General features: G+C 34.0%; 1 protein-coding gene across 1 annotated transcript; it reads left to right on the top strand.

The window, feature by feature from the left end:
- Positions 1-711: 711 nt before the first annotated feature.
- Positions 712-12,160, top strand: LOC107518958 (integrin binding sialoprotein). Its single transcript, XM_016161112.2, has 7 exons — positions 712-944; positions 3,254-3,321; positions 3,411-3,461; positions 3,554-3,631; positions 5,899-5,961; positions 10,074-10,238; positions 10,801-12,160. The coding sequence occupies exons 2-7, from the start codon at positions 3,268-3,270 to the stop codon at positions 11,347-11,349; spliced, it is 960 nt and encodes a 319-aa protein (XP_016016598.1). The 5' UTR covers positions 712-944; positions 3,254-3,267; the 3' UTR covers positions 11,350-12,160.
- Positions 12,161-24,878: the final 12,718 nt, after the last annotated feature.

The raw sequence follows: 24,878 nt of genomic DNA, 5'->3' as shown, positions 1-24,878 counted from the left end.
ATTAAGCTAAATTTCCTTTTGCAAATTAAAGAATTAGCACTTCAGTTTATCAATCAGTTTCTTGTGTACTTTGTTTTTCTGAATGATTTCAGTAACAGATCACTCTTGCCAGCTCTATTCCTATTTTTCTATACACATAAAGAAAAAATTAAATATGGAAATAAACAGTTATACAGAAGCTCTAGAAAACATCATTTGCACAACATGAAGGAGCCATATAAATAGATAATCCCAACAGGTTTATTTTATAAAACAAAAAATAAAACTTTCCTCTCAGTAGCATGATCCTCAAAAGTTCTAACTTTTATATTCAGTGATGTGTTTTAACAAATATATCTTAAAAATTTTGACATTTAATTATACTAGTTTTAACCTGTGAAGCACTGAAGTGTGTTTCAGGAAAAATATAAAATAATTGATGTTAAATTATTAATTGTTCATCAGGTCCTTTCCTTTGTTATTTAGCTTATTATTTTTTTACTAAACTAATAATGTAAGACTGTATCTGATGACTGAGTTTTCTTCCCTTTCAACATAGTGGACTCTTGCATAATTAGGATATTTTTAAATGGTTAAATCTTTTGCTACTTATTTTAATTCAAATCCAGTGTATTATATATATTCAGAACTCAAACTATTCATCTTCATCTAAACCTTCAATTAAATTCCACAATGCAAACCTCTTGGCACTAGAGGCACTTGTTTCGTGTTTATTCAACTGAGCTTGTGTCTTGAAAAAGTGTTGATGTTTGGGGATTTTCTGGTGAGAGTCCACATTCTGACATCACCTTGACCATGACAGTGATTGGCTGTTGGAAGGCAAAGAAGAGTTTATAGCCAGCAAAAGCAAGTGAATGAGTGAGTGAGAAAGCAGAGGAAAAATTCAATCTGTGTTACTCACTCCTGTGAGCCTGCCTCCTTCCTCATTTCAGAACTGCAAAAGGGTAAGATTTAATATGACAAATAAATTATCTTAAACTCAAACACTCCATGTTTTACATCTCTGGACTTGGCTTTAATTTTTTTACTTAACTGTTGATATGATTGCACTATAAAATGGCTATTAATTTAACACTTGCTTACAATTAAACTAGTACCTCAGATTTTAGATTCTTTTCAAAAGGCTAAGTTTATTAACCTATGCATATAAGTAAGTTCTTAATATGCATATAAATTAGAAACTTATGCTTCCTACTTTCCATCCTGCACCTCACAGATAACTCTTTGTTTTCTCATTCTGATGCATTTAAGATAACCTAACTGGAATACTATTTTGCATTTGCAATCTGCCTTCGTGTATGTAGATTTCTCCATGAATTATGCCTAATATATATTTCAAATACATACAATATCTTTTCAAAACATTATATATTCAGCTTCAAACTATTAATATCTTACAGCTGTAAAATCAGTATGGAAAAATATGTAGTATTAGAGAAACAAATAATGTTGGTAGTTTATTATACTTTCCCAATAAAATCTTGTAATTAGATTTCCAAAACTATCTTTTAAGAATGTTTAAATTGTTGTCTGAGTTATTAGTGGTCACTATAGAGGCCTTTGCTTTTGCTGAATCATAAAGTAAATAAAATAAGATTTATGTAGGCAGCCAATTAATTGTTTCCTACACGAATCACTTGGTTCTTTTTATATTATCTGTGTTATGTTTTTATCTAGTTGTTTTATAGTTAATTATGAGAAATTTATGTAATCAAAACTCTTTCTACAGTTCCATCTGTTTAAGTTTTTAAGCTCTTTAAGATACTATAAATACTCCAACTCTTTTCTTGAAACTGCGGAGCAACAATCTTCCTGTTTGCGAGTGGGCTCAATCTTGGGTGGCAAAGTTCAAAGTATTTTTCAGAGCACTCAAGAGTAAAAAATACTTCATAAACAGATGGGCCCCCTTTGGGCAAAGTCTCTTTATCCTGCTATGCCTATCAAGAAATTCTGCTAAAGTAGAGAAAATCGTGAGGAAGTGTGTAGGCATCAAAATTAAAAGACTCACTCTGCCCAAATAGAATGTAACTTAAGACCCAAGGCAACTTCTCTAGGTCTCAAACTTTACCTTGTGTGGTGTGTGTTTGAGTGTCAGATACTCAGTAAGGATGAAATAAATCTTGGCTAATGATGACAAAATGCAAAATCAACCTTCAGAGTACCATATGTGACCTGAGTTTCATACATTTTAAATATTACTTTTTCACATGTGTTTATGGGGATAGTACCATCACCATTACATACTTCTAAAATGTTGCCTAAAATGTCACTCTGTGTGAGAAGACACTATCAGTTAAATGTGTCAATGCAAATAGGCTGGTGTTAGTAGGCTGTCAGCTAAGTTATCCAAACTCTATTAAATTGGATTTTATTAAATACAGTAAAATTAGTATAGGGCTGCACTTTCTTTCTCTCTCTCTCTTTTTACTTATGAGAAATCTATGTGAAATTGAAATCTTCACATGGCTGCAAACCCCAAGCCTGTTCTGGAACCATTCCCACTTTGAGGGTTGCATCTTTAATTCTTCCCTGACCCTTGAGATCCCCTGATCCATCCCATAACAGTGATGGAAACCTTAAATGGAGCTGGGGAAAAACCTAATTTGAGGAGAATTTTCCCTGATAAACTCTTCTCATAGAATCATCCTCAGACATGGCTGTTCAGTGCAACATGCTGTGAGAATAGTATTCCACATGTTATGGATCACTTCAAGTATTCTAAGATGTTCATAGAAAAATGGCTCCTAGCCTCCATTTTACAAATGACCTTTAGTTCAAAAGCTATATAGAAGCTAGGACCTGTCAGACCATTGACATAAAAGCAGTTATTTAAATGTATTCAATTTTGCTTAGCTTGTTAAGCAAATAAAACAGGTCACATAACTACACTGAAACAATTCAATTCACTTAGCTGAGATTCCTATGTCAATGACACTAAGGAGGCCTCTGAGGCTCAGTGTAAAGTATGCTGGCTTCAAGGCCTTTGCAGTGATGAAATGGTCTTCCAGTGACAGATCACAGCAGATAGGTTAAGACCAAATATGGAATTCACGATTATTTAAACAGGTGGGTAAAGTCAGTCTTCCATTAATTAGAAGGAACAATTTTAAAATGAAAGCAGAAATTTGGTCTTCATTAGTTAAAACTATGATTGGACAGAAATAAAAACAAATGAAATACTTCATCTAATATGAGCAAAATGTTACACTCTTAGTTTTAATATTTATTAACTTTATCATTTTATTGATTCCAGAAGCAATCACCAAAATGAAGACTGCTTTAATTTTGCTCAGTATTCTGGGAATGGCCTGTGCTTTCTCAGTAAGTTCTACATTAAAAACCTATAGTTATTTCTATTTTTGTCTTTTTATGTGAGAAAATATGTAATAATTCAATGTTCTTTTAAATAGACGAAAAATTTTCACCGAAGAGCCAAATTAGAGGATTCTGAAGAAAATGGGGTAATTAATTTAGCATACTTCTTTTCCCTGACTACACTAACTCTAGATTAATTGTATATTAAACACAAAAACCATTTATTTTGTTTATGCAGGTCTTTAAGTACAGACCACGATACTCTCTTTACAAGCATGCCTACTTTTATCCTTCTCTAAAACGGTTTCCGGTTCAAGTAAGTATAAAAATTAATTTTCCTTCTCACCCATTACAATTCAAAGGGAATCATGTTTAATTACCAAACACCGAAATTCATCTCTTAATGAAAATCAGCCAGAAAGACCACTTACTGCAAAAAGTTTGTTTTTCATATGTTAAAACAAAATTTATTCCTAAATTCTCTTTTAAAGCAGAAATACATACACACAGAATAGGATCATTTGGGTCCATTCTAAAATGATATAATAAAAACAAATACCTCGGTACATTCAATTCAGCTATTTTTGTTAACTCACTGACAAAAGTGGACAGTTTTATCAGTTACTGACAATTAAGTCAATGATAAGGCCACTCACTAATTGTCATGTTATTGTTGATTCAGTACTGTCATACAATTGTTTTACTTTCAATAATTTAGAGTCCTTTATTTAGTAGGAAAAAAAATTGACTCTATAAATAGTAGAGATCATTTAAAAACATTCTTAATAATCAGTGGTGATTGCTGAAAATTTTCTGAAACTTTGACCGGTGTAGATCACTAGAGCAATGAATATGTCATACGTTGAAACATAATTATAATGGAAGTGTGGCTCAAGAACTGCAGAGGAGAGAAATAAGTTTGTGAAGTAAACTAAAATGCTTGCATGAAAAACAAAACATTCTTACAATTTGAAAACAAAAAGGAAAATAACTAAGCACTAAAAATAAGAGTTTCTGTTTTTATTGGGTTACCTGTGAAGAGGGCTTTTGATAGCTGGAGGGAGTAGTGTTGATTTTAAATACACAACAAACCAGAATTGCACTATTTTTATTCCTATACAGTTTGGGTTCAGGGTACCAATTATGCACCATTTGACCTAAGACTCATGAAACACTAAAAGCAGTCAAGATGCTGAAAACGATGTCTTAGCACAGTGGCTTGGCATAACATCCTACCATATGTTGGGCTAACCCATCTCTAACTCATACAATGATAGGAAATGATAATTTTAAAGTATTTCTAGCACCATAATAATTATGGGGGGATGTGTGTGGCCACAGAAATATGAGTACAAATGATACATGAGTTGTGAGTTCTCAGAATTGTCTTCCATTCTCTGGTTTACCTCAGGCCCATAAATAAACATTGCTCATTTGAAATTTTGCTTTGTTTTCTTTCTTAAATAAAATGCAAATGGTAATAAATTTAAGTTTCTGACTAGCACCTCAACTTTTCTAAAATATCAAGTACTCAGAGATATTCCCACCTAGAAATTCTTATGGATATATATGTGTGGTCCAATTAAAATATTCATAATGAGAAGATATTAAGAAATTTTATTTTTCATTATCAATAGACTAAAAGCTCATAGATCTTTAATATACAAAATTTCCACAAATTATATGTAAACAAGTACACCTTAACTAATGTAGAATTGCAAGATAGTTGTTTTTCAAAAGAATCTAATAAAATATATCTCCCAATATAACAATCTGACTTAGTATTCATGATGTATTCTATTTTGCAAAGTTTTATTTCCAGGATTTTTTCCCTTACCTATCTACTTATATATTTCTCATAGCTCTTTTTTATTTATTCTCTTAAGTCAACTAAGTATTTAAAACCCAGATTGTTACTTCAAAATAGATTAAGCTGTATTGGCTTTGAAATTCATGCTTTATTCAAACAAAGCGGTGTTTTTATATCAATCTATCTATCTATCTATCTATCTATCTATCTATCTATCTATCTACACACACATATGTATAATAGCTTCTAAAATACCAACTTGCATGAAATATGTTATATTATTTGCAAAGCTAAAGAATTCACCAAGCAAGCTTATTGAGAATTAACCAGTAACAACTTATATTTTGTAATAAGACTAATCATCATTTCATTCATATTTTATAAATAAAATAAAACAATGTGATCTATATCTTAGTCCAAGATTGTCTTGAACTGATTGGAGAAGTCACAACCATTCTGGGCTTCAGATTCCTTCTCTGTAAAATAAAGAAATTGGACTAGAAAATCCTTTTGTTCTCTAAGAGTTAAGCAGTTCTGTGATGCATTGCTCTAGTTTTTGCATACAAGATGTCAAAGCTTTAGGAATTAAAAATGGAATATCTCATACATATCTTAAACATTGTGAAATGGCTTTTTCTCTCTGACATCATTTTATATATGCCTAATTTCTTCATATCTTTTTCACATTAGTATGAGAACTGTTCTAAAGTAAATAAATATAAATCTAATTACATATTTATACGTGTATGAATTCATGTGTATATATTTCTTAGAGCAGTGACTCATCTGAAGAAAACGAAGATGGTGATAGCTCAGATGAGGAGGAAGAGGAAGAGGTAAGGAATTTCTGCAGGATTTTTCATAACAAACCAGGCAGCACAAAAACAAATAGGAAATTAGTCTACTGTAGTCAGAACTCAGCAAATAGACATTGCCAGCTTACCAACTGCCCAGAGTTTTCTATTTTGGACAAGTGAAATGTTATTTAAGTTAGAATCAACTAAAATGACCTGTTCAAAACACTACTGCATTTTGGGGTTAAAATTACCTATAAGTGGTACACAAAACCAAAAGTAGTCTTTATTTTAAGTGGAAGAAGTATAAATTCTGATAAAAAGGAAAAGTATTGTTTATATTTAGGTGGATAGAATATGATAGTAAAAAAACAAGTATATAATAGTTCTGAACTCACTGCAATGCTTGTTTAAAGGACTGAACTTTAAAAAAAAACTTAATTTACTAAGTGGTAGTATATGATAGCTAATCTTACATCTTCTACACTGTTATTGTGATTCATCTGCCTTTCTTGACCCACAAGTAGGGTCGTTATTTTTAAGAGGAATTTCATGTGTTTTTATTAATAATAAAATTCATGTTCTTACAAAAATGCAAGTGCTCAAGATGTAAAAATATCTTCAAATAAACTACTACAAATTAGAGTGCTTCCCGGCTAAAATTCATCTATATATCTTGGAAATTGTGCCAACATGTTTATAACTGACACTCTTGCCCAATGAAACATACTAATTAGGTACATTTTCCTGGATTGTCAATTATAGCAATCCACCGTTTTGGGAAGCTTCTAAATTCAGGTATTCATAGCTGCTATTTATAAATGGAGAACGACAGTTGAAAATGGGTCATGGATAAATGTCTGCTATCTCGAAAACAAAATGGCGTGAGAACTTTAAAAGTGATGAATAATTAGTTTAATTTTTTTAACCATAAAATTAACTTTTCTAGTACAATAATTTACTAGAATCTCATTAATCGCTTAAAGGAAGGCCCTAAGAAGAATGTCAAGCCAATACCAGAAAATCCCACAAAATTTTGCCTGTAGTTCCATATAGTAATCTTTCACAAGGATTAAGCTAGGGTAATCCATTTAACTATAGATGTTTGCTGTATAGTGATTGTAAAATTGCCTTGCCCAGTTAGATTTTCCAATTAGATTGTGCACATTTTGGCAGTGGTTTTTCATTTGTTGTGATGGTAGTTGGAGATTGGGGAAGATTAGGACTCCTTCAAGACTCTTTAAGAGTCTTATGAAATTTCACACACTCAAAATTTTGCCAGCAATTTGAATATTGATGGTACTTCTAGAACTTATCTGCAAGCTCCTCATGACCCAGAGGATGTAGAGAACATAGATTTCATCCCTCTTTGGGGAGGAACAGTGCTGTACTCTCTTTTATATTTCCTCATACTTCCTAGCACAGTTTCTTATACATATATGGTTCCCAGTAAATATTCAGTGGTTTGATTTTGAACCTTCAGAGGAATAAATGCTATAAAGATCATTAAACGTGATCACAGAAAAGTGGATGAATAAACCTGGGAGTCTTCCATTCTGAAGAGGTTCTATAGCCACTTCTTTTTCCTGTTTCTTTCCTAAAATTTCATTGGCAATTCAAGTTAAATTCAGAGTCCCCAGGAACTGTATTTACAGGAGAAGGTGCTTAAGCATATTTTCTACTAGGTGATCATACATTTGTCTCTACTTCTGAACTACTAGCCTTGATAAACATTAAACCTTTATTGAAATATAATATATATACCACAATTATCATAAGTATACAGGTCATTGAAATTTCATAAATGTAACATGTAAATGTAACCAGCACCCATATCTAAAAGCAACACGTGCTTTGGGCATCATTCCATTCATTAACCAAGCCCTACCAAGGGCAGCTCCTAACAGATAGACTGCTTTTGCCTATTTTTATTATATATATGGAATCATACAGCATATACTCTTTTGTGTGTGGCCTATTCCACTCTCAGCTTCAGAGATTGATCCATACTGTTCTGTTGTTGTAAACTGTTCATCTTCATTGTCGATATTTGTTACATGGATATACCACAATGTATTATTCTTCTATTGATGTGCATTTGGGTAGTTTCCAAGTTTGGGTTGTAACAAAGAGTGATGCTATAAACATTTTAATACTCTTTCTGGTGATTATATGCATTCATTTCTGGAAGCTAATTTATCTAGAAGTAAAATTTCTAAGTCAAAGGGCTATGCATATGTTCAATCTGAGTAGATGCAACCAAACAGCTTTCCAAAGCAGATATACCAATGTAAACTGTCATTGTCAGTATGTAAAGGTTCCAGTTGTTCCTCATTCTCACCAACACTTTTTTTTTCTAGTTATTTTAGCCATTCTAGTGAGTTAATAATACTTTTTCCCTTTTTAACTCATTGCAACAGGATATCCTTAAATAAAGTGTCTAGGAAAAGAAAGGGTGTTACAGGAGGAAACATAGATGTCTATAAGTTGGGAGTTTGGGCCTATAGTCATGATCCTGTCACCAATAAACTGCTATCTATTTGACCTCATACCATTTATTCCATTGAACCTCAGATTTTTCACCTATGAAATGAGGGTACAGGACCCAACATGTATATTTCTCCTATTCTAAGGATCTTTACTCCTCTACCCCTAAAAGATTTAGTCTGTTGGGCTAAAGCATAAACACGAAAAAAAGAAATAGTATGGTGTTTATGGAAATTGACACAATTAGCTTGTAGACTATTTTGGGGTGGACTTTAGTAGTACCAAGGGTTCATTGACATTGGAATTTACAAATCTGATGAGGCAAACATATTCTTTTTAGTCACTTGTTTAATAATAAGGTAGGCTAAATCTAGGTTTTATTTATTTGTTTTCAAGTCTTAAAATATAGGTTGCCTAGTTAAAGTTATCCTAATATCATAATATCTTTAAAAATACATTAAAATTAATCTGATTTTCTAAGACTCATTTAAACAACTCTACATGCATGAATTCCTAACTTTTAATACTAGTTATAAATTACATTGTGAGATTAACTCAATTAACAAACAATTGGAGTAACTGGCAATATGGAGTAAAGGAAAAAGACTACTAAAATGTTAAAGATTATAATAAGCATTCATTTGAGGACTGGTAATTTTTTAAAAAACATATTCATGCATTAACCTAATATATTATAAAAGATTTCTTGGAGTGTTTACTTCCTTCATTACACAGAAAATTAATTGTGTGTCAAATGTCTAACATTTTTTGAATGCTGCATATGGCACAGAACTGGCTTACACATTGACAGATGGATTTTGAATTAAATATATCTTTTTTGTTGTTTAATAAACCTGAAAGTAAATGAGATATATTCACTTTTGGGAGGGTGGTGGGTAGCAATTAAGATATGCTATGAATTTGTTTGGAGTTAGTTTCTATAAAAAAAATTTCCTATTGAAAAAAATATCTTAGGCATATTCATAGAAATTCTAATCATCAACAACTCATGGTCCATCAAAAAGGGCTCAGCTTTGTTGAGTTAGAAAGATTTAGCTTCATCAGTTACCATGAGTCTTTAAGCAAATTATTTAGTTTTCTGAGCTCGTTTTCCTTTTCCAAAGGGTAAGAGCAGCAATCTTACCTTAACAGGGCTACTCAACAGAATATAAAAATAGGTATAAAGTTCTCAGCTTATTTGTCAGCAAATATAAGAATTAATTTACTACCACGTTATAGTAGTTATTGATGATTTTAATTTTAATTACTTAAATTAAATTATTTTGATTTAGTTAAATTAAATTATTTTAATTAATAAGATTTCAATGGAAAGACTTTAAGAAACTAAGTTCTGTATAATGTGATAGCAGATATGAAGATATGTAGAAATTATTACACAAATATTTTGAATTGATTAAATAAAATGTAGAAATATCTAAAACACACTACAGTGGGGTAAATAGGGTGGAATAACTTTGAGCTGAGTTTTTAGAAGTGAGAAGTACAAATGGCATTAAGAGGAGGAAGAATTGTCAACATTGGGTGATGAGTTGACTGAGAGATACAAAGTTTTTTTTTTGTTGTTCCAACAATGGTTCATAATACCAGCAAATCTTGAGTTATCTTCTGGCTAAAATAATTTTTCATGCTCTGGGTGTTTCTACCAGGAGACTTCAAATGAAGAAGCTAACAATGAAGAGTCTGATGAAAATGAAGACGAGGAATCAGAGGCGGAGAACTCTACCCTTTCTACTGCCACACCCGGCTATGGAGAGGAAACCACATCTGAAGCAGGAAATATAGGTCTAGCCGCGATCCAGCTTCCCAAGAAGGTAATAATTCCTCCAAAATGTTACATCTGATTTCATTTCTTAACTGAAGTCTAAGGTTATTTTGACACTGTATTCAGTGTATTTTATATTATCTTCTTTAACTCATTGAGAAAGCAATAACAGACAAAATTTTCCTTTTAACAAATAAGGAAAGATCTTTTCCCAGGTAAGATCTCTTCCCATGTTATTACACTGACTTTCTACATTATACCAGAAGACAAAGGATAAGTATCTTAGCAATGAGTGACAGTCTTGAGAGATGCCTCTTTCAAAGGGACCAAAACAGAGAAAGTGAGTAATAAAGCTATAGAAAGCATCTCTCACACAGAAGTCTTATTTATCAGATACATTTTGTTCCATCAAACCCAATGGCAAAAGTACTAATTTGGAATTCTCAAAGCCCCCCACCCCCCGCAATTCTTTCATAAGTTAAATGGACTTCAATTCAGAGTTACATCTAGAACAAGGCTGTCAGTTCAGCCTATGTTGATGACATTTATGACCTTAAGTTTTACATTTTCATGCCTGGATGTAGAGTCTTTCCAATTTTTTTTTTTTACAGACAAAAGATATAGGAAAGAAAGCTACCAAAAAGGAGGAAAGTGATGAAGAAGAAGAAGAAGAAGAAGAGGAAGAAGAAGAAGAGGAAGAGGAAGGAAATGAAAATGAAGAAAATGAAGCAGAAGTGGATGAAAATGGGCAAGGGGTAAATGGCACCAGCACCAACAGCACAGAGGTAGAAAATGGCAATGGCAGCAGTGGCGGAGACAATGGAGAAGAAGAAGGAGAAGAAGAAGGTGTCCCTGATGCCAATGCAGAAGGAAACACAGTGGCCGGAGAGCACGACAATGGCAGGCTTGAACCTACGACTCCACCACAGGAGTTCTATGGGACCACCACCCCAACACTAAGGAAAACTACCACCGCTGAATATGAGGGGGAGTACGAACAAACGGGCACCAATGAATATGATAATGGATATGAAGTCTATGAAAACGAGAATAGGGAGCCTCGAGGGGACAATTACCGAGCCTATGAGGATGAGTATAGCTACTATAAAGGGCATAGCTATGATGGCTATGATGGTCAAAATTACTACTACCACCAGTGAAAGCCCAGCCTGGGATGAGGTCATCCATTCTGGTGTTTCATGTGGCTACAGTTTTCAAAGTTCAACTCAGGAAGGTGCAATATAACACATGTGCATATTATAATGCGGAATGGTGCTACTGTTCCAAAGTGATTTTCTGTAATTGCTTCTGCAAGTAATGGGCTTCATGTTTGCTTTTCCCTGGTATATCATCAAAGGTAATTGTAAATCAGAGCCATTTGTCAAGTGGTAAACCAATCCATAAAATCAAGTTTGATTGAATATTTTGAGGTTGTAATTCTCTAAATAGTATTTTTAATATGTTTGCTCTATTACTAACTGCCAAAACATACTCTTTGTGCAAGAATTGCTTCTAAGAAGAGATTCATTGACATTAATGACACTGTATACAATAAATGTGTTTGTAGTTCTTTAATCATACTACCTATTCAACACTGTATAGTTTAATTATTATTCTCATGTATTTTTATGTGACCTATATGTATGTTCTATCAATAGATTTTATCACAAATAAAAATGCAATTGTTCAAATGTGTTATTTGAAGAAAAATGAGAGATTCAGAATGGAAAAATGTGAGACAAGTAGGTGGGCAATTTGGCTAAAGGATGAAAACTTATTTCCACTCTGGTTTAAAACTCAGAAGAACTACAAACACGTTCTTGTGGATAAATCAACATAATTAAGACTTTGACATACATGCGGACAGGGTCAGCCATATATATCAGGGAAATAAATAGCTTTTATGAGAGTTGCCAGATTTAACAAATAAAAATATAAGCTATCTAGTTAAATTTGAATTTCAGATAAACAATGAATAATATTTTAGTATAAGTATGCTCCATTCAATATTTGGCCTTTGTAAAATATTTGGGACATACTTATATTACATAAATAATTCATTGTTTATCTGAAATTCAAATTTAATTGAATATTGTATGTTATATCTGGCAACCCTACTTCTACTTAATTTGGTTTTAAGTGGGTTAGGGATTGGGATAGAGAGGAAAATTCTTATACACATACATATAAATAGGGCTAATATGTAAACTCTTAACTGCAATTTATGATTTAATATAAACCTAAAAAAAAGTTTGAAATTGGGAGTAGTGAAGGAAAGTAGATAGTGAGAAGAAGCAAGAAGATAAAAATTTATTCATCCTTTTATTTATTCATTTATAAGACGTACTGAGTAGTTACTATGGAGCTGGACAACAATTAGACACTGGGCATATGAAAATGAAGAACCCTATCCTCAGAGTGATTTTTGTCTGATCACTAACATTTGTAAGGTGTTATGTGCATAACTCATTGTCTCCTCATTTTTTATTTTGCAAAATACCAAGACTTCAGAAAAATGGAAGACTAGTACATGGTACCCTTATTAACCTTTCACCTAGATTTACCAAGGATTAACATTTTGCCATATTTATGTTATCTCTTTCTGCTTCTGTGTGCCTCTCCTCCTAAATGTGTATATACTTTTTCACCAAACCTTAGAGACATTCTGAGATCATTATGCTTCATCTCTAAATACTTCAGCATTTAGTATAAGAACAAGGAATTCTCCAAAATAGCCACAATACTGTTATTCTTATTCTCAAGAAATTTGACATAGATATGATATTTTCTAATATACAAATATACAGTCCATATTCATATTCAAATTTTCCCAATTGTTCCAATAATGTCCTTTATTGCTAATGCATTTAATCCTTGCAAAACTCTATAAAGTACAAAGAGGTTATCTGTGAAGTTTATTTATTTATTAATGTCCTGAAGTTATTCATTTTATATAGCAAAATTGGTTAATCTTTTTCTTTATGATTCTTTCTTTTGCTTTTGACTAATATGGCATGAGTGGCTGCTCTTTGTTATTTTACTGCAGGGATTTGGGCTAGCTCACTTCTATCCTTGAGAGCCGAATGGTGACTATTCTCCACCATTGCCCCAAGATCTAGGAGTCTCCTTTAGACTAGTAGGGTTTGCTAGGAGAACTGTGGCAAGGCATTTCTTAGAGTAGGCCATCACAGCAGAGGAAAGAGTCATGGCCTAGCCCAGACACCAGCATAAGTTGGTAGTCAGATGGTGAGGCCTGTAGACAACCAGCCACCCAGGGCCTAGATGAAAAGCAACATGAAGTTCTTAGATGAAGACAAAGGGGTGGACTGGTGAGGACTGTGATTTAACCAAGTCCTGGGCACCCCCAAGATACCCCTTTAGAGTAGTGCTCTCAGCCATATCATGCAAAAATTTCTGCATGGAAGCCGTCTTCTTTTAATATTTTTCCTACTTCAAATCACATGTTAGAGTTCCGGCCTCTTTCTGCTATCCTAGCTAGGTAGCCCTACTGGCATCTTGCTCCAAATTCTCTTTGATTTTTCCCACCGAAGCTCTATTTCCTATATTCTCTCACATTACCTATTGATTCCTCATCAGGAAGAAACTTGATGAGAATCCAAATTATTAGGAAAGAAAGGTGAACAGTTTTATTTTTCCCAGAGAAGATATAATCTTTCATTTGTGAATGAAACAAATGACTTTTTTGAATGGATAAAAGATAAAAAATGAAATAAGCTATGCTCATATTTGGGGGAAAATGATGTTGGATATTTACATCTTCTTACCCACAGAAAATTCTTTCATGCCATTGTTCGCATGAAAAAAGCAGTTTGTAGCTCTGGAAGGACTCCTACATGCTGTTAATATTCTTTGCTTTCTCTCTGGTTTATTGGCTGGGCCTGTGGCTACCGATAAATTTATATTTCTTCCACTTATCCTGGAGCTAGATGTGGCCATTTGACTTAAGCTCTGGTTAGGTGAACATTTGATGTGTATAATTTCTTGGTTGTTTCCTTACAAAAAAGTATTATTCGCTTTCCCTTTTCTCCAACTTCTCTCTCTTAATAGATGGAATTCAACCATGGTGCTCTGCCATCTGTGACAGTGTGCATGACCGTCTATGACAACAGTCTATGGGTGGCAAGCTGAAAAGATAGAAACAGTCTGTCTCTGAGGAGCACCACACGAGCTATGGACGCTGAAGCTCTAGGAATAAAATTCCATTTTCTTTAAGCCACTAGGATTGTTTGTCTGTTATTAACATGCAAATGAATCCTAACTCAGTGATTCTCAAGGTGTAGTTACCAGATCAGCAGAAGCAGGATCACTTGAGAACTTGTTAGAAATGTGAATTCTGGAGCACAACCCAAGACCTACTGACTCAGAAATCCTGGGAGTGGACAGGTGATTCCAATGTCCTTATAGTTTGAGAACTACTTTTTTCATCAATATAATAGATAATGTTTATTATACATCTACTGTGTGCCAGTTCTATTGTAAGCTTTTTACATATATTATCTCATTTAATTGTAACAATTACTGAACATTAACTATGTTTAAAAGGTAAAGAAACTGAGTTGCAGGGAGATAGAGCAACTCCAAGATGACTGCTGGTAAGGCAGGGAAGGAGACTGCTCTGGAGTCCACTCCCTGTATGTCTCCCAGAGTTTCTTTCTTTATACAGAAAAATCCCCCTGTGGAGATAAAAGAAGTTAACTCAGACCTAGGAGAGGAAATTTTGATTAGGAGAACATATAGCAACCTTGTGATGTTTACTCTTGTCTTTTAGGGTTAATAAGAAGATGGAATGTTACAGGTTTTGTGCCATGCTTGGGTGATCAAATAAGGATTTCTTTGAGAATGGAGATTGCTAGTAAACAAGGGAAATATCCTTTCATGTTGTTGTCAAAGTAGGGTAACACCTTGCCCCTCATCAAGCAGTTAAGCATTCTCTGCATGACAGTGAAGATCTGAAGATCGATGGCAGTTGTTAGGGTTACACACCACACACAATTCCATTGATTCAGCCCATAGAAAGACAATGAGCTCAAATGAAGTCAAACAGTTTTTTACTCAGAGAAAGTGGGATCAACTTGGTATCAGCTCCCTGTAGCCCTGGTCCCACAGATGACACTGAAGTGGAAGGGCCGGAACACAGATAGCACAAGTGGGCAGGTCATTCTGCTGTTGAGGAACAAGTTCTCATCTATAGTCAAGTGGATAGACTTACGCAGAAGTCTGTAGTTGAAACACTAAGGAAGGCCAAGGCTGAAAGTTTCATGTTCAATGGAAACTAGGAAGATAGATGAGAAATGGCTCTGTGACTGTGCCCCAAAAGATAAGAGACATGGGTGAGAAACTACCTATAGCCTCTCTTTACTAGGCTGCTTATCCCTCTATGGTTCAGGTGGAGCCACAAGGTGCTCTACCAAGAGTGGGGCCAGACTGCAGTCACTCCTTGCCCATGTGTCTATATGGAGACAGGCAAGGTTATCAGGAAGTGTGGCAGAGCTTCTCCTCTACACACCTCTTCCAGACACTAAGGTTTGGGAGGTTTATGAGTGTCCTGGGTCATTCTAAAGAGGCTGGCCACACAGGAGAGTTGGGATGAGCTAAGAAAGGTCTTAGAGCATGAAGAAGATTACTTCCATGAGATGATCCATGGCAGACATGTGGACCCTCACCAGGCAATGGTGTGCTGAAAGGCTTCCCAGTATAGGCCACACTGTGGGGTGATCTGTGTGGCCACAGGAAAGTTGCTTCTCAGAGATAACTCTGTCCTCCCTGTGGTCACCCTAGGCCCCTCAATCAAATCTCTCTTATCCCCTTTAATATGATGCTTCAATCCATATTCTCTCCAGCTGAAAGTCCAAGGGTGGGAAGAGCATACTTAATCTACGGAGAGCACTGAATATCACCTTTTTTTCAACTTATTATTGTGACATACGCTCAATATCCTGCTTCTTTCAAGGTTGATCCTGCTGATATCCTACCACCCTTTCTTCTCCTAACAAAATCTTCAACTTGTGAAACTAAAGCTTTGGTTTTCAAGCTGATCGGTTCCATTGAGAGCTTCAAGGGCTGATTTCAGAACTGAAAAACCAAATGTTCGCTTTTCCCCATTCCTTTTATTAAAAAAAAAAAAAAAAGCCTTCTCTAGGCAAAGTGAATCACTCTGAATGATGAGAAGAAATAATGAAAGTGTGAGAAAAGCAAAAAAAGTTAAATACACTCTTGAAAAGGATAATCTAACATCAAGAAATATGAGTCACTAAAAAAAATCAATGTTTTTTTTAAGTTAGACATATATTTTTTAACGTTAGATTTTCCAGGTGTCGGGAAGGGGTGGAGAGATAGGTGGAAGAGGTGAAGGGATTAAGAAGTACAAATTCTCAGTTACCAAATAGTCACAGGAATGTAATATACAGCATGGGGGATATAGTCAATGATATTATAATAACTATGTATGGTGTCAGGGTGGGTATTAGACTTACTGGGGAATCACTTCATAAATTATATAAATGTCTAACCACTATGTTTACACCTGAAACTAATATCATACTGAATGTCAACTGTCATTGAAAAAAAATTTTTAATTAAAAGTATCAATATTAATTAAAAGGAATCTATGAAGCAATCACATGGACCTTTGTATATCCAAAGGCAAATATTTGTAAATATTCTTTCTAATAATTTTTTCAATGATAGTTAACATACAACATTATATTAGTTTCAGGTGTACAACATAGAGATTAGACATTTATATAACTTGCGAAGTGATCACCCCAATAAATATAATACTTATCTGACATCATATATAGTTACTATGATATTATTGACTATATTCCCTATGCTATATTTTACATGCCCATGACTATTTTGTAACTACCAATTTGTACTTCTTAATCCTTTCTGCTTTTTCATCTGTCCCCCGTGACTCCTCTCCCATCTGGCAACACTCAAAATGTTCTCTGTATCTATGAGCTTGTTTCTGTTTTGCTTGTTCATTTATTTTGTTTTTTAGACTCCACATATAAGTGAAATCATATATATATATATATATATATATATATATATATATATATATATATATGCATGCCACTTCTTTCTCCATTGATAGACACTTAAGTTGTTCCCATATCTTGGCTATAGTAAATAATATAGCAATGAACATATAAATGCATATGTCTTTTCAAATAAGTATTTGGGATTTCTTCAGATAAATACCCAGAAGTGGGATTACTGGGTCCCTATTTATCTCTTATTATAGCCTTTGTTTTAAAATCTATTTTGTCTAGTATAAGTATTGTTACCTCAGCTTTTTGTTTGTTTGTTTTCATTTTCATGAGCTATCTTTTTCCATTCTTTTACTTTCAGTCTGTGTCTTTCAATCTGAAGTGAGTCTCTTGTAGGCCGCATATGCATATGTGAGGGTCTTGTTTTCTTATCCATTCAGCTACCTTACATCTTTTGATTGGAGCATGTAATCCATTTACATTTAGAGTAATTGTTGATGGAAACATAGTTGTTGTCATTTTATTATTCATATTTTTAAACTTTTTATAAATTTTCCGACCTTGATTTTTAAAATACTCAGTAGGTTAGAATCTCATTAACTTGATTTGTTGGTCTAAAAATAAAAGTTCCCATGCAAAATACATTCTGTTGTATTCTGTTCTTTTTCAGGAGATTCCTGCCTTATATTTCAAGACATCCAACGTCTAAGGAGATAAGACTTCCATCTATATGTACAGAACTTGTCTTATCTTTTTAAAAAATACAAATTCAACCTTTGCTATTTCAGTAAGGGGTCATCAAACTTTCTCTGTAAAACAGAAGTTAGCAAATTTTCTTTGAAAGACCTAATAGTAAATACTTTCGGCTTTGCAGGCTATATGATTTCTGCCCAGCTACTCAAATCCATCATTGTAGCAAAATAGTCATAGATGCAAATAAAGTGTGTAAACAAAATTTATTTGCAAAAATAGGTGACGGGCCAGATTTAGCCCATAGGCCAAGCTTGCTGAATCCTGAATCAGATGATTATATAAAGTCATAACTATGAGAACTAACTGATTTTAAAATTTAAGTGTTTAACCATTTAGGATATAAACAAACTATCAGTGAATTCACTATCTTTTCTTTTCTTCTAACTTGAAACTTGGTCTTTCACTTCAAACTCTTAAAGAAAATTCAGTAAAATTTCTGGCGTTTGATACAATAATCTGTGAGTTGTCTCCTTTCTGCAGATACTTAGTGAAATACTTCCTGTAGTTCCTGGACCTAAACACATTAAGAAGTATTAACTTCGAATATATAATATTCAAAGATTTTTTTCACTATACTAATTATCTTTTGAAATTTTGCGACAGATTATCAGGTAAATCTCTCCCTTTAGCTAGCTGAGGGAGAGCTTGATCTTGATTCTAGCTCTAGGATATTTATGTAAAATCAACTGCACAATATAAATTATTACTTATGCTGTGTAGAATGGGTTATCATCAAATCTAGTGGTAAACTCTGAGTCAACTCGACTGGACAAAGTGGGGCCCAAATTAAACGTTATTTCAGGATTCTGTGAGGCCATTTCTGGATAAGATTAGAATTTGAATAGTGAACCTCAGTTAAGTAAATTGTCCTCCTCAATGTGGGTATGCATCATCTGACCCATTAAGGCCTGAATATACAAAGGGTGGAGGACAGAGAAATTCGTCCTTTTGGGTCCTGTCTACTTGCTAAATTAGGACGACTATATTTTCCTGCCCTTGTACTGGTTTTTACACCATTTACTTGTTCCCTTGGTTCTCAGGTCTTTAGACTCAGATTTACCAGATTTACACTCCTGGCTTTCTTGGGCTTCCTGCTCGCATGTGGCAAGTTGTGAAACTTCTCACTCTCCATAGTCTTGTGAGCCAATTTCTCATATAAATCTCTTTAGATAGATAGATAAATAGATAGATAGATAGATAATAGATGATTGCTAGATTAGAGACAGAGATAGAGAGAGAGATAGAGATAGAGATCGAGATCGAGATCGAGATAGAGATAGAGATAGAGATAGAGATAGAGATAGAGATAGAGACAGAGATAGATTCTAATTCTCTGGAGAACCCGGACTAATACAAGTATATCAAACATTTTGAAAGTAATTTTTAGTGAATGTTCAATATCTGACTCAGGCACATCATACTCTTCAAAGATGGTTCTAACACTATATCTCATTCCACAAGCTCTTTCATAAAATAATGTCACTTCTCTATAAAGGCATGGAAATTATTTCTGGACTCCTTTGAATATGCCTGCTTTGACCAATATAATGACTCCAATAACAGTTCCAGAGTTAGTTCACAAAATTGGCCTACCAATTTCTTCTTTCTGCTTTGGAGATGTTGGAGGGTCTTAGGAAGGAAGAGGCCTCCTGAGAAAAAATAGAGTATAATAGAAGGTAATTTGTACAGGCACTTTTATTCTTAGACCAACAAATCCAGTTAATGAGTTTTTAACTCACTGAGTATTTTAAGTCCTGAGCTACCATGTAGGAAGTCCAGCCTATTCTGCCAAAGAGAGAGGTCATGTGGAGAAGCATCAAGGTGCCATCTTGGATGTGCAGCCCAGTCGAGTCTTCAGATAACTCCTGCACCTATCCCCCTCTCTGCATGTTTCAAATGAGAGATTCCAAGTGAGGACCTTGCAACTGAGCCATGTCAACCCATAGAGCCTCGACAGTTTTGAGATAGTTTTGACTGAGTTTTGAGATAGTTTGTTATACTGTAATAGATAACTAGAACAAGAAATGACAAGCATAGAGATACTCTGAGTTCATGACAACAATGTCATTAAAGAAGAGCTAAAATAAAATAACAATGCAGATAAGCAGGAAGTTAAAAACTAAAAACTTAGAAGACTAGACATGTTCTGATTTGGTAAGAAAATAATATGTGTTCAATACAATGAATAACTAGCTGGTAAGTGTTGTCATATTCTGTGTCCTAAGAAGCAGGTTCTTGGTTCTGCAAAACAAAGACGCAACTTCTGAAAAAGACTATTTTGAGAATGGGAGATATTTCCCCCTTGAGGTCACACAACAAAATTTTATAGCTCCTTCCAGCAATTTCATCATGTCCTGAATGAAAGGGTTGGTATTATTATAATTACGTTTTAACTACATCCTCTGCATTACATTTTAAGGTGTAATAAGACATCTAATATAAAAATAAAATCAAATTATATTGACATGTCTTCTCTTTGCTAGTAATAGCTGAATGAGTAAACAAATAGCCTAGAGAAAAGAACACAGCTAGCTTCACACTGTTCCATGATCCTCTGTGGTTCTGTATCTGGCTGGGATTTTTATGTACTTCTGTTGAAATTCCCAAATACAGAGACAAAAAAAAAAATCTAAAAATAAAAATAATTTGGGGTTAGATGAGAAAGTTGGTTGTAAGTGATGTTTTAGAAAAAAAATGACCTTTTTTAAACTTAGGATAAATATTGATACTTATGAATGAACATATTTAAAACCGAAACATTTACTTCTGCTAAAAACAGAGTGAGGCTGCCAGCACAACTATTCTGGACTTTATTCTGGAGATCAATGGGGAATAAATACATCTATGAAATGCCTAAAGTCTTGACAAACCTTTAAGGGTCTATACAGGAAAGAGGAGATTGCTAAAAAAAAAAAAAGGCCCCTTTTTTCCACTCATGACACTGTAAAGATTCCCCCACTGGTCCAGAAGGGGAAATGCTGTATATTTATTGTATATATAAATTAGAAGATAAAGAGTTATTTTGTGTCAGAACATATGGATATATATATATATATAATATATATGTTTATGTCTAACTGTCTATGATGATACAGAAACATGTGTTACCTAATAGTGTTAAGAATTTAAGTTGGGACAGAGGATAAAAAGATTATTTATAATACTAGGTTTTTAAAAATGTATATTGAAACAATTGGGCCTGGAGAAGTACAGAAAAAACAGGTGGGAGATTCCAGAAATAGAAAGGAAAACAAAACAAAACAAAACAAAAAACCTTATTCTTGGATGAGGGTCCATAGCTAGAACTGGTAGTGTAGGTTCCTAGTCTGCTAACATTTTAAATAATTGTTCTCACTCAAGTGAAGGTTAAGAAATAAAAAGCATCACAAAAGGACACATGTTTTATGGACTACTTTCATCTAAAAATCTCTTTGAAGAGCAACCCTATGCGTCAACCCGGCCCAGGAAAGCTGGGCTGGGTGCATCATTGGTGGAGTTGTCTGTTCTTCAACCATGAACCAAGAACTAGAAGAAAGTTCCAGTGTCCATTTCTTGCCCTTTTTTATTGCTTCCTAATTTTGTTTACTTTGTTTGTTTTCCAGTTAAATTGAGATGCTATGAGGATAGATAACCTTCTTTATGGAACTCTGGCCTTTACCTTTGGTTACTGCTTCCTAAGAAATTTGTAGAAAAACTGTTTACTACACAAAAAATTTTAGGAAACTTAAGTTGAGTTTTTGAAGCTCAAGCTCAACGCAGAGAGCAAATTTCAAGCGAGTAAAAGTAACACCTCTATTTCACAGAGTTTTAGCGAATGATTATTCTCAGTTTTTTTCTCCAGACTCTCTTCTCTACAACCTTCCAGCCAGAATAGGCTTTTTGTTTTTTTTCTTTTTAGGCTTTTGTCAATTGTAGGTTCTAAATTTAAAGCTCAAGTTGATTTTTTTTTTTTTTTTTTTTTGAGCTTTGATTTCATTTTAGCTTTGGGAGCATATTTATTTAGCTACTTCCAGTTTACTCCTTGGTAGGACTAGCAGCTAAGTCAATTTTTCTTCTCCTAAAATTCTGTGAATTTTCTCTCATAGAACACAACTTCAATCTAGATAGAATTAGACGCTCTCTCATCACAAATATAGGGGAAATCTTTCACACACAATAAAAGTCTTTGGAAAGAAGGGAAAACAAAGGAAAAGCACTTCTGAGAAATCTGAAGCTATAAAATAAAATCAAGGAAAAAACCAACAAATGGAACAATGTACAACCTAAAAACACTGTACAACTTGTTAATTGTTAATTCTTAAATTATTCATTGCCTTAATGAAATATTAAAATGAGCATTTCTATGGTATGTACATCTGTTTACTCTTTATATAGCTTCATTTTCTGTTCAGTCTTCTAATCGACTGAGCACTCTGTCTTGCCTTCTCCTTTATTTTTATTACCTTTTTGTTTCACCCAAATCCTTTGTACTTGGCTAAAATTCAGGTCGTTAACATTTAAAAACTAGAGATGTAGCTTTTAAATTTCAACTCATTTTTTTTTCACTACTTCCTTGCTTCCCCCCCCCCCCTTATTAAATAAGTCATAGAAGAAGACATGGTAGTAAAATAAACAGAAGACAGAAAGAGATACAGAAAGATATCGTCTGAATATCAGATTATTATTTGATGGGGAGAACGGGTGGAATAGATAGCTATTGTTTATTTTTAATTTAATTTAGAATCAAGTACTGGGCTTAATGTCTTGTAGACATTTGTTAATTAAATGTTCATGCTGATTTTATGAAACAGTATAGTGCTGTGGTTTTCAAACCTCATGTTGGAGTAGGATTACTTAATTACAAATTCTGGCTTTTTGTGCTTGCTAGATATGTGACCCTAAGTAAGTCACTTAATTGCTTTAGGTCTCATCACTAATACTAAAATAATAACAGTACCTACATTATAGAGTTCTTGTAAACATTAAATGAGCTAATGCATCACACTGAGAATAATGCGTGGATCACAGTAATCACTCAGTGAATGTTTAGCTTATTCCTGTGCTCCCCATTTTCAGATGGAGAAATTGAGGTTCTCAGAAACTCCATTTAGTTACTTAAGCAATTGACAACAGCAAGTCAGTATTTGAACTCAGGTTTGTTTGATTACAAGGCTACTAGAGTTAAATGTTTCCATTTTCAATGACAATGTTAAAATTCTCTTAAATCCATGGTTGAATGGTTATGAATCGACAGTGGCCACAGCCCAATAGCTCAAATTCTAGTCCAGGCAAGTGTTTTAAAAACCAGCTCCAGACACTTAGAAGAGGAACTTTTGAATTTGAGTGAAGCAAAAATGGGGATTAGCCTAAATGAGAAAATATACTCTTTCCTCAGCTAAAGTTGTCCAAAGGCTATTTTGTTTGTTATTTTGTTCTTTGTCTGTTTTGGAAGTTAGGAGAAATTGGGAGTTTACATTTAACTCTCATTAAATATCATTTACAGTATATTAAAATTGTGTTTAACTATAGGTAGTTCTTATCATTTGACATGGGTTAGTTCTTACATTATCTTTCATTGATGTATCACATATAGTTCTAATGTAAATTACCCCTCTAGATATTACAATATTTTTAGACTGAATGGAACCTACCAAAACATTGTGATCAAAAACTGGCAGCTAGACTGGACAAAACCAAAGAGCACACAATTGCCCTAGAAAGCCTTATTCCAATATGGCACGCTATGTGCATCCACTCAGAAAATCAGTGTCCTAAACTGACCACTTTATAATATACATATTCAAACCCAAATTCTCAATATTTCCCCCAAAACCACTTCTTCTGCAGTTTCCTCTATATCAAAAGGCAGCTTCATTCTTCTAGTTGCAAAAAGCTTGATGTTATTCTTCATTCTTGATTTTCTCTCACAATCCATATCTTGTACATCAGCAAATCTTACTGGCTTTACTTTTAAAATATATTCAGAACATAATCACTTCTCCCCATCTCTTCTGCCACTACTCTGGTTCAAGTCCCAATTATTTCTTCCTCATATTGCCTAAAGAGCTTCCCGGCTGGTCTCTACCTATTCCTACTTCAGTCACTCCCTCAGTTACTCCTCTGCTCCAAACCAAGGGCTTTCTTCTCATTCGGGATAAAGCCACAGCCTTGCACACACATATGGGCCCAATATTATCTGCCATCGGATGCCTTTATGCCCTTATTTCCTGTCATTTCCCTCACCAGTCCCTTCATCCAAACTGACCTCTTCTCTATTTCTCAAACAAGCCAGCAGGCTCTTGCCTCTGGGGCTCTCTCTACTCTTCCTCTTCCTTCTGCCTAGAATGCTCCTCCCTTGAAGAGTCATGTGTCTACAGGTCTTTACTCAAAAGTCACCCTCTCAATGAACCCTTCCCAGGACTCCTTATCTAAAATTTTAAACTTCTGTCCCCACTCCCCTCCCTGCAATACTTTCTCTTAAATTAAGTCTGTGTCACTATCTAACATAATATATTTTACTTATTTATCCTGTTTATTGTCTGTTGACCCATTAGAATATAAACTACATGAAGACAGGGATTCTTATTCTGTCTCTTTTGTTCACCGCTATTTCTCCAATGCCTGTCATGTAATAGGCACTCAATACATATTTGTTAAAGGTTGCTGAATTTAATTCAGACAAAAACGAAATAAAAAACTTTCTATATGAAATGATAACCGAAATGTTTTCCATTTATAAACTTGCTATTCAGTCAGTCTTAATTAATAGTTCTAAAATCAATTTTAATTATCTGACAACATAATATACCAAACTGAGGTATTTATATTTTCTGTTTATCCCACTTTCTGGAACATTTGATAGCAGCTTTCCACCACAAAAACATTTTTAGATTAAAATTACTTTGCCCCCTATGGTTATCTGTGGGCACTGGTAACAAATT

This window comes from Rousettus aegyptiacus, unplaced genomic scaffold (genome assembly GCF_014176215.1).
Source record: "Rousettus aegyptiacus isolate mRouAeg1 unplaced genomic scaffold, mRouAeg1.p scaffold_m13_p_10, whole genome shotgun sequence".
Classification (NCBI taxonomy): Eukaryota; Metazoa; Chordata; class Mammalia; order Chiroptera; family Pteropodidae; genus Rousettus; species Rousettus aegyptiacus.
Note: the sequence above shows the minus strand (reverse complement) of the source record. Positions and strands in the feature narration are given on the sequence as shown.

What these genes read in the sequence shown, in the direction of transcription:
- LOC107518958 (XM_016161112.2), top strand. Translation starts at nt 3,268, where the DNA reads ATGAAGACTGCTTTAATTTTGCTCAGTATTCTGGGAATGGCCTGTGCT. An exon ending in GAATGGCCTGTGCTTTCTCA is followed by an intron (nt 3,322 to 3,410) that starts GTAAGTTCTACA and finishes TCTTTTAAATAG; the next exon opens with ACGAAAAATTTTCACCGAAG. An exon ending in TAAAACGGTTTCCGGTTCAA is followed by an intron (nt 3,632 to 5,898) that starts GTAAGTATAAAA and finishes TATATTTCTTAG; the next exon opens with AGCAGTGACTCATCTGAAGA.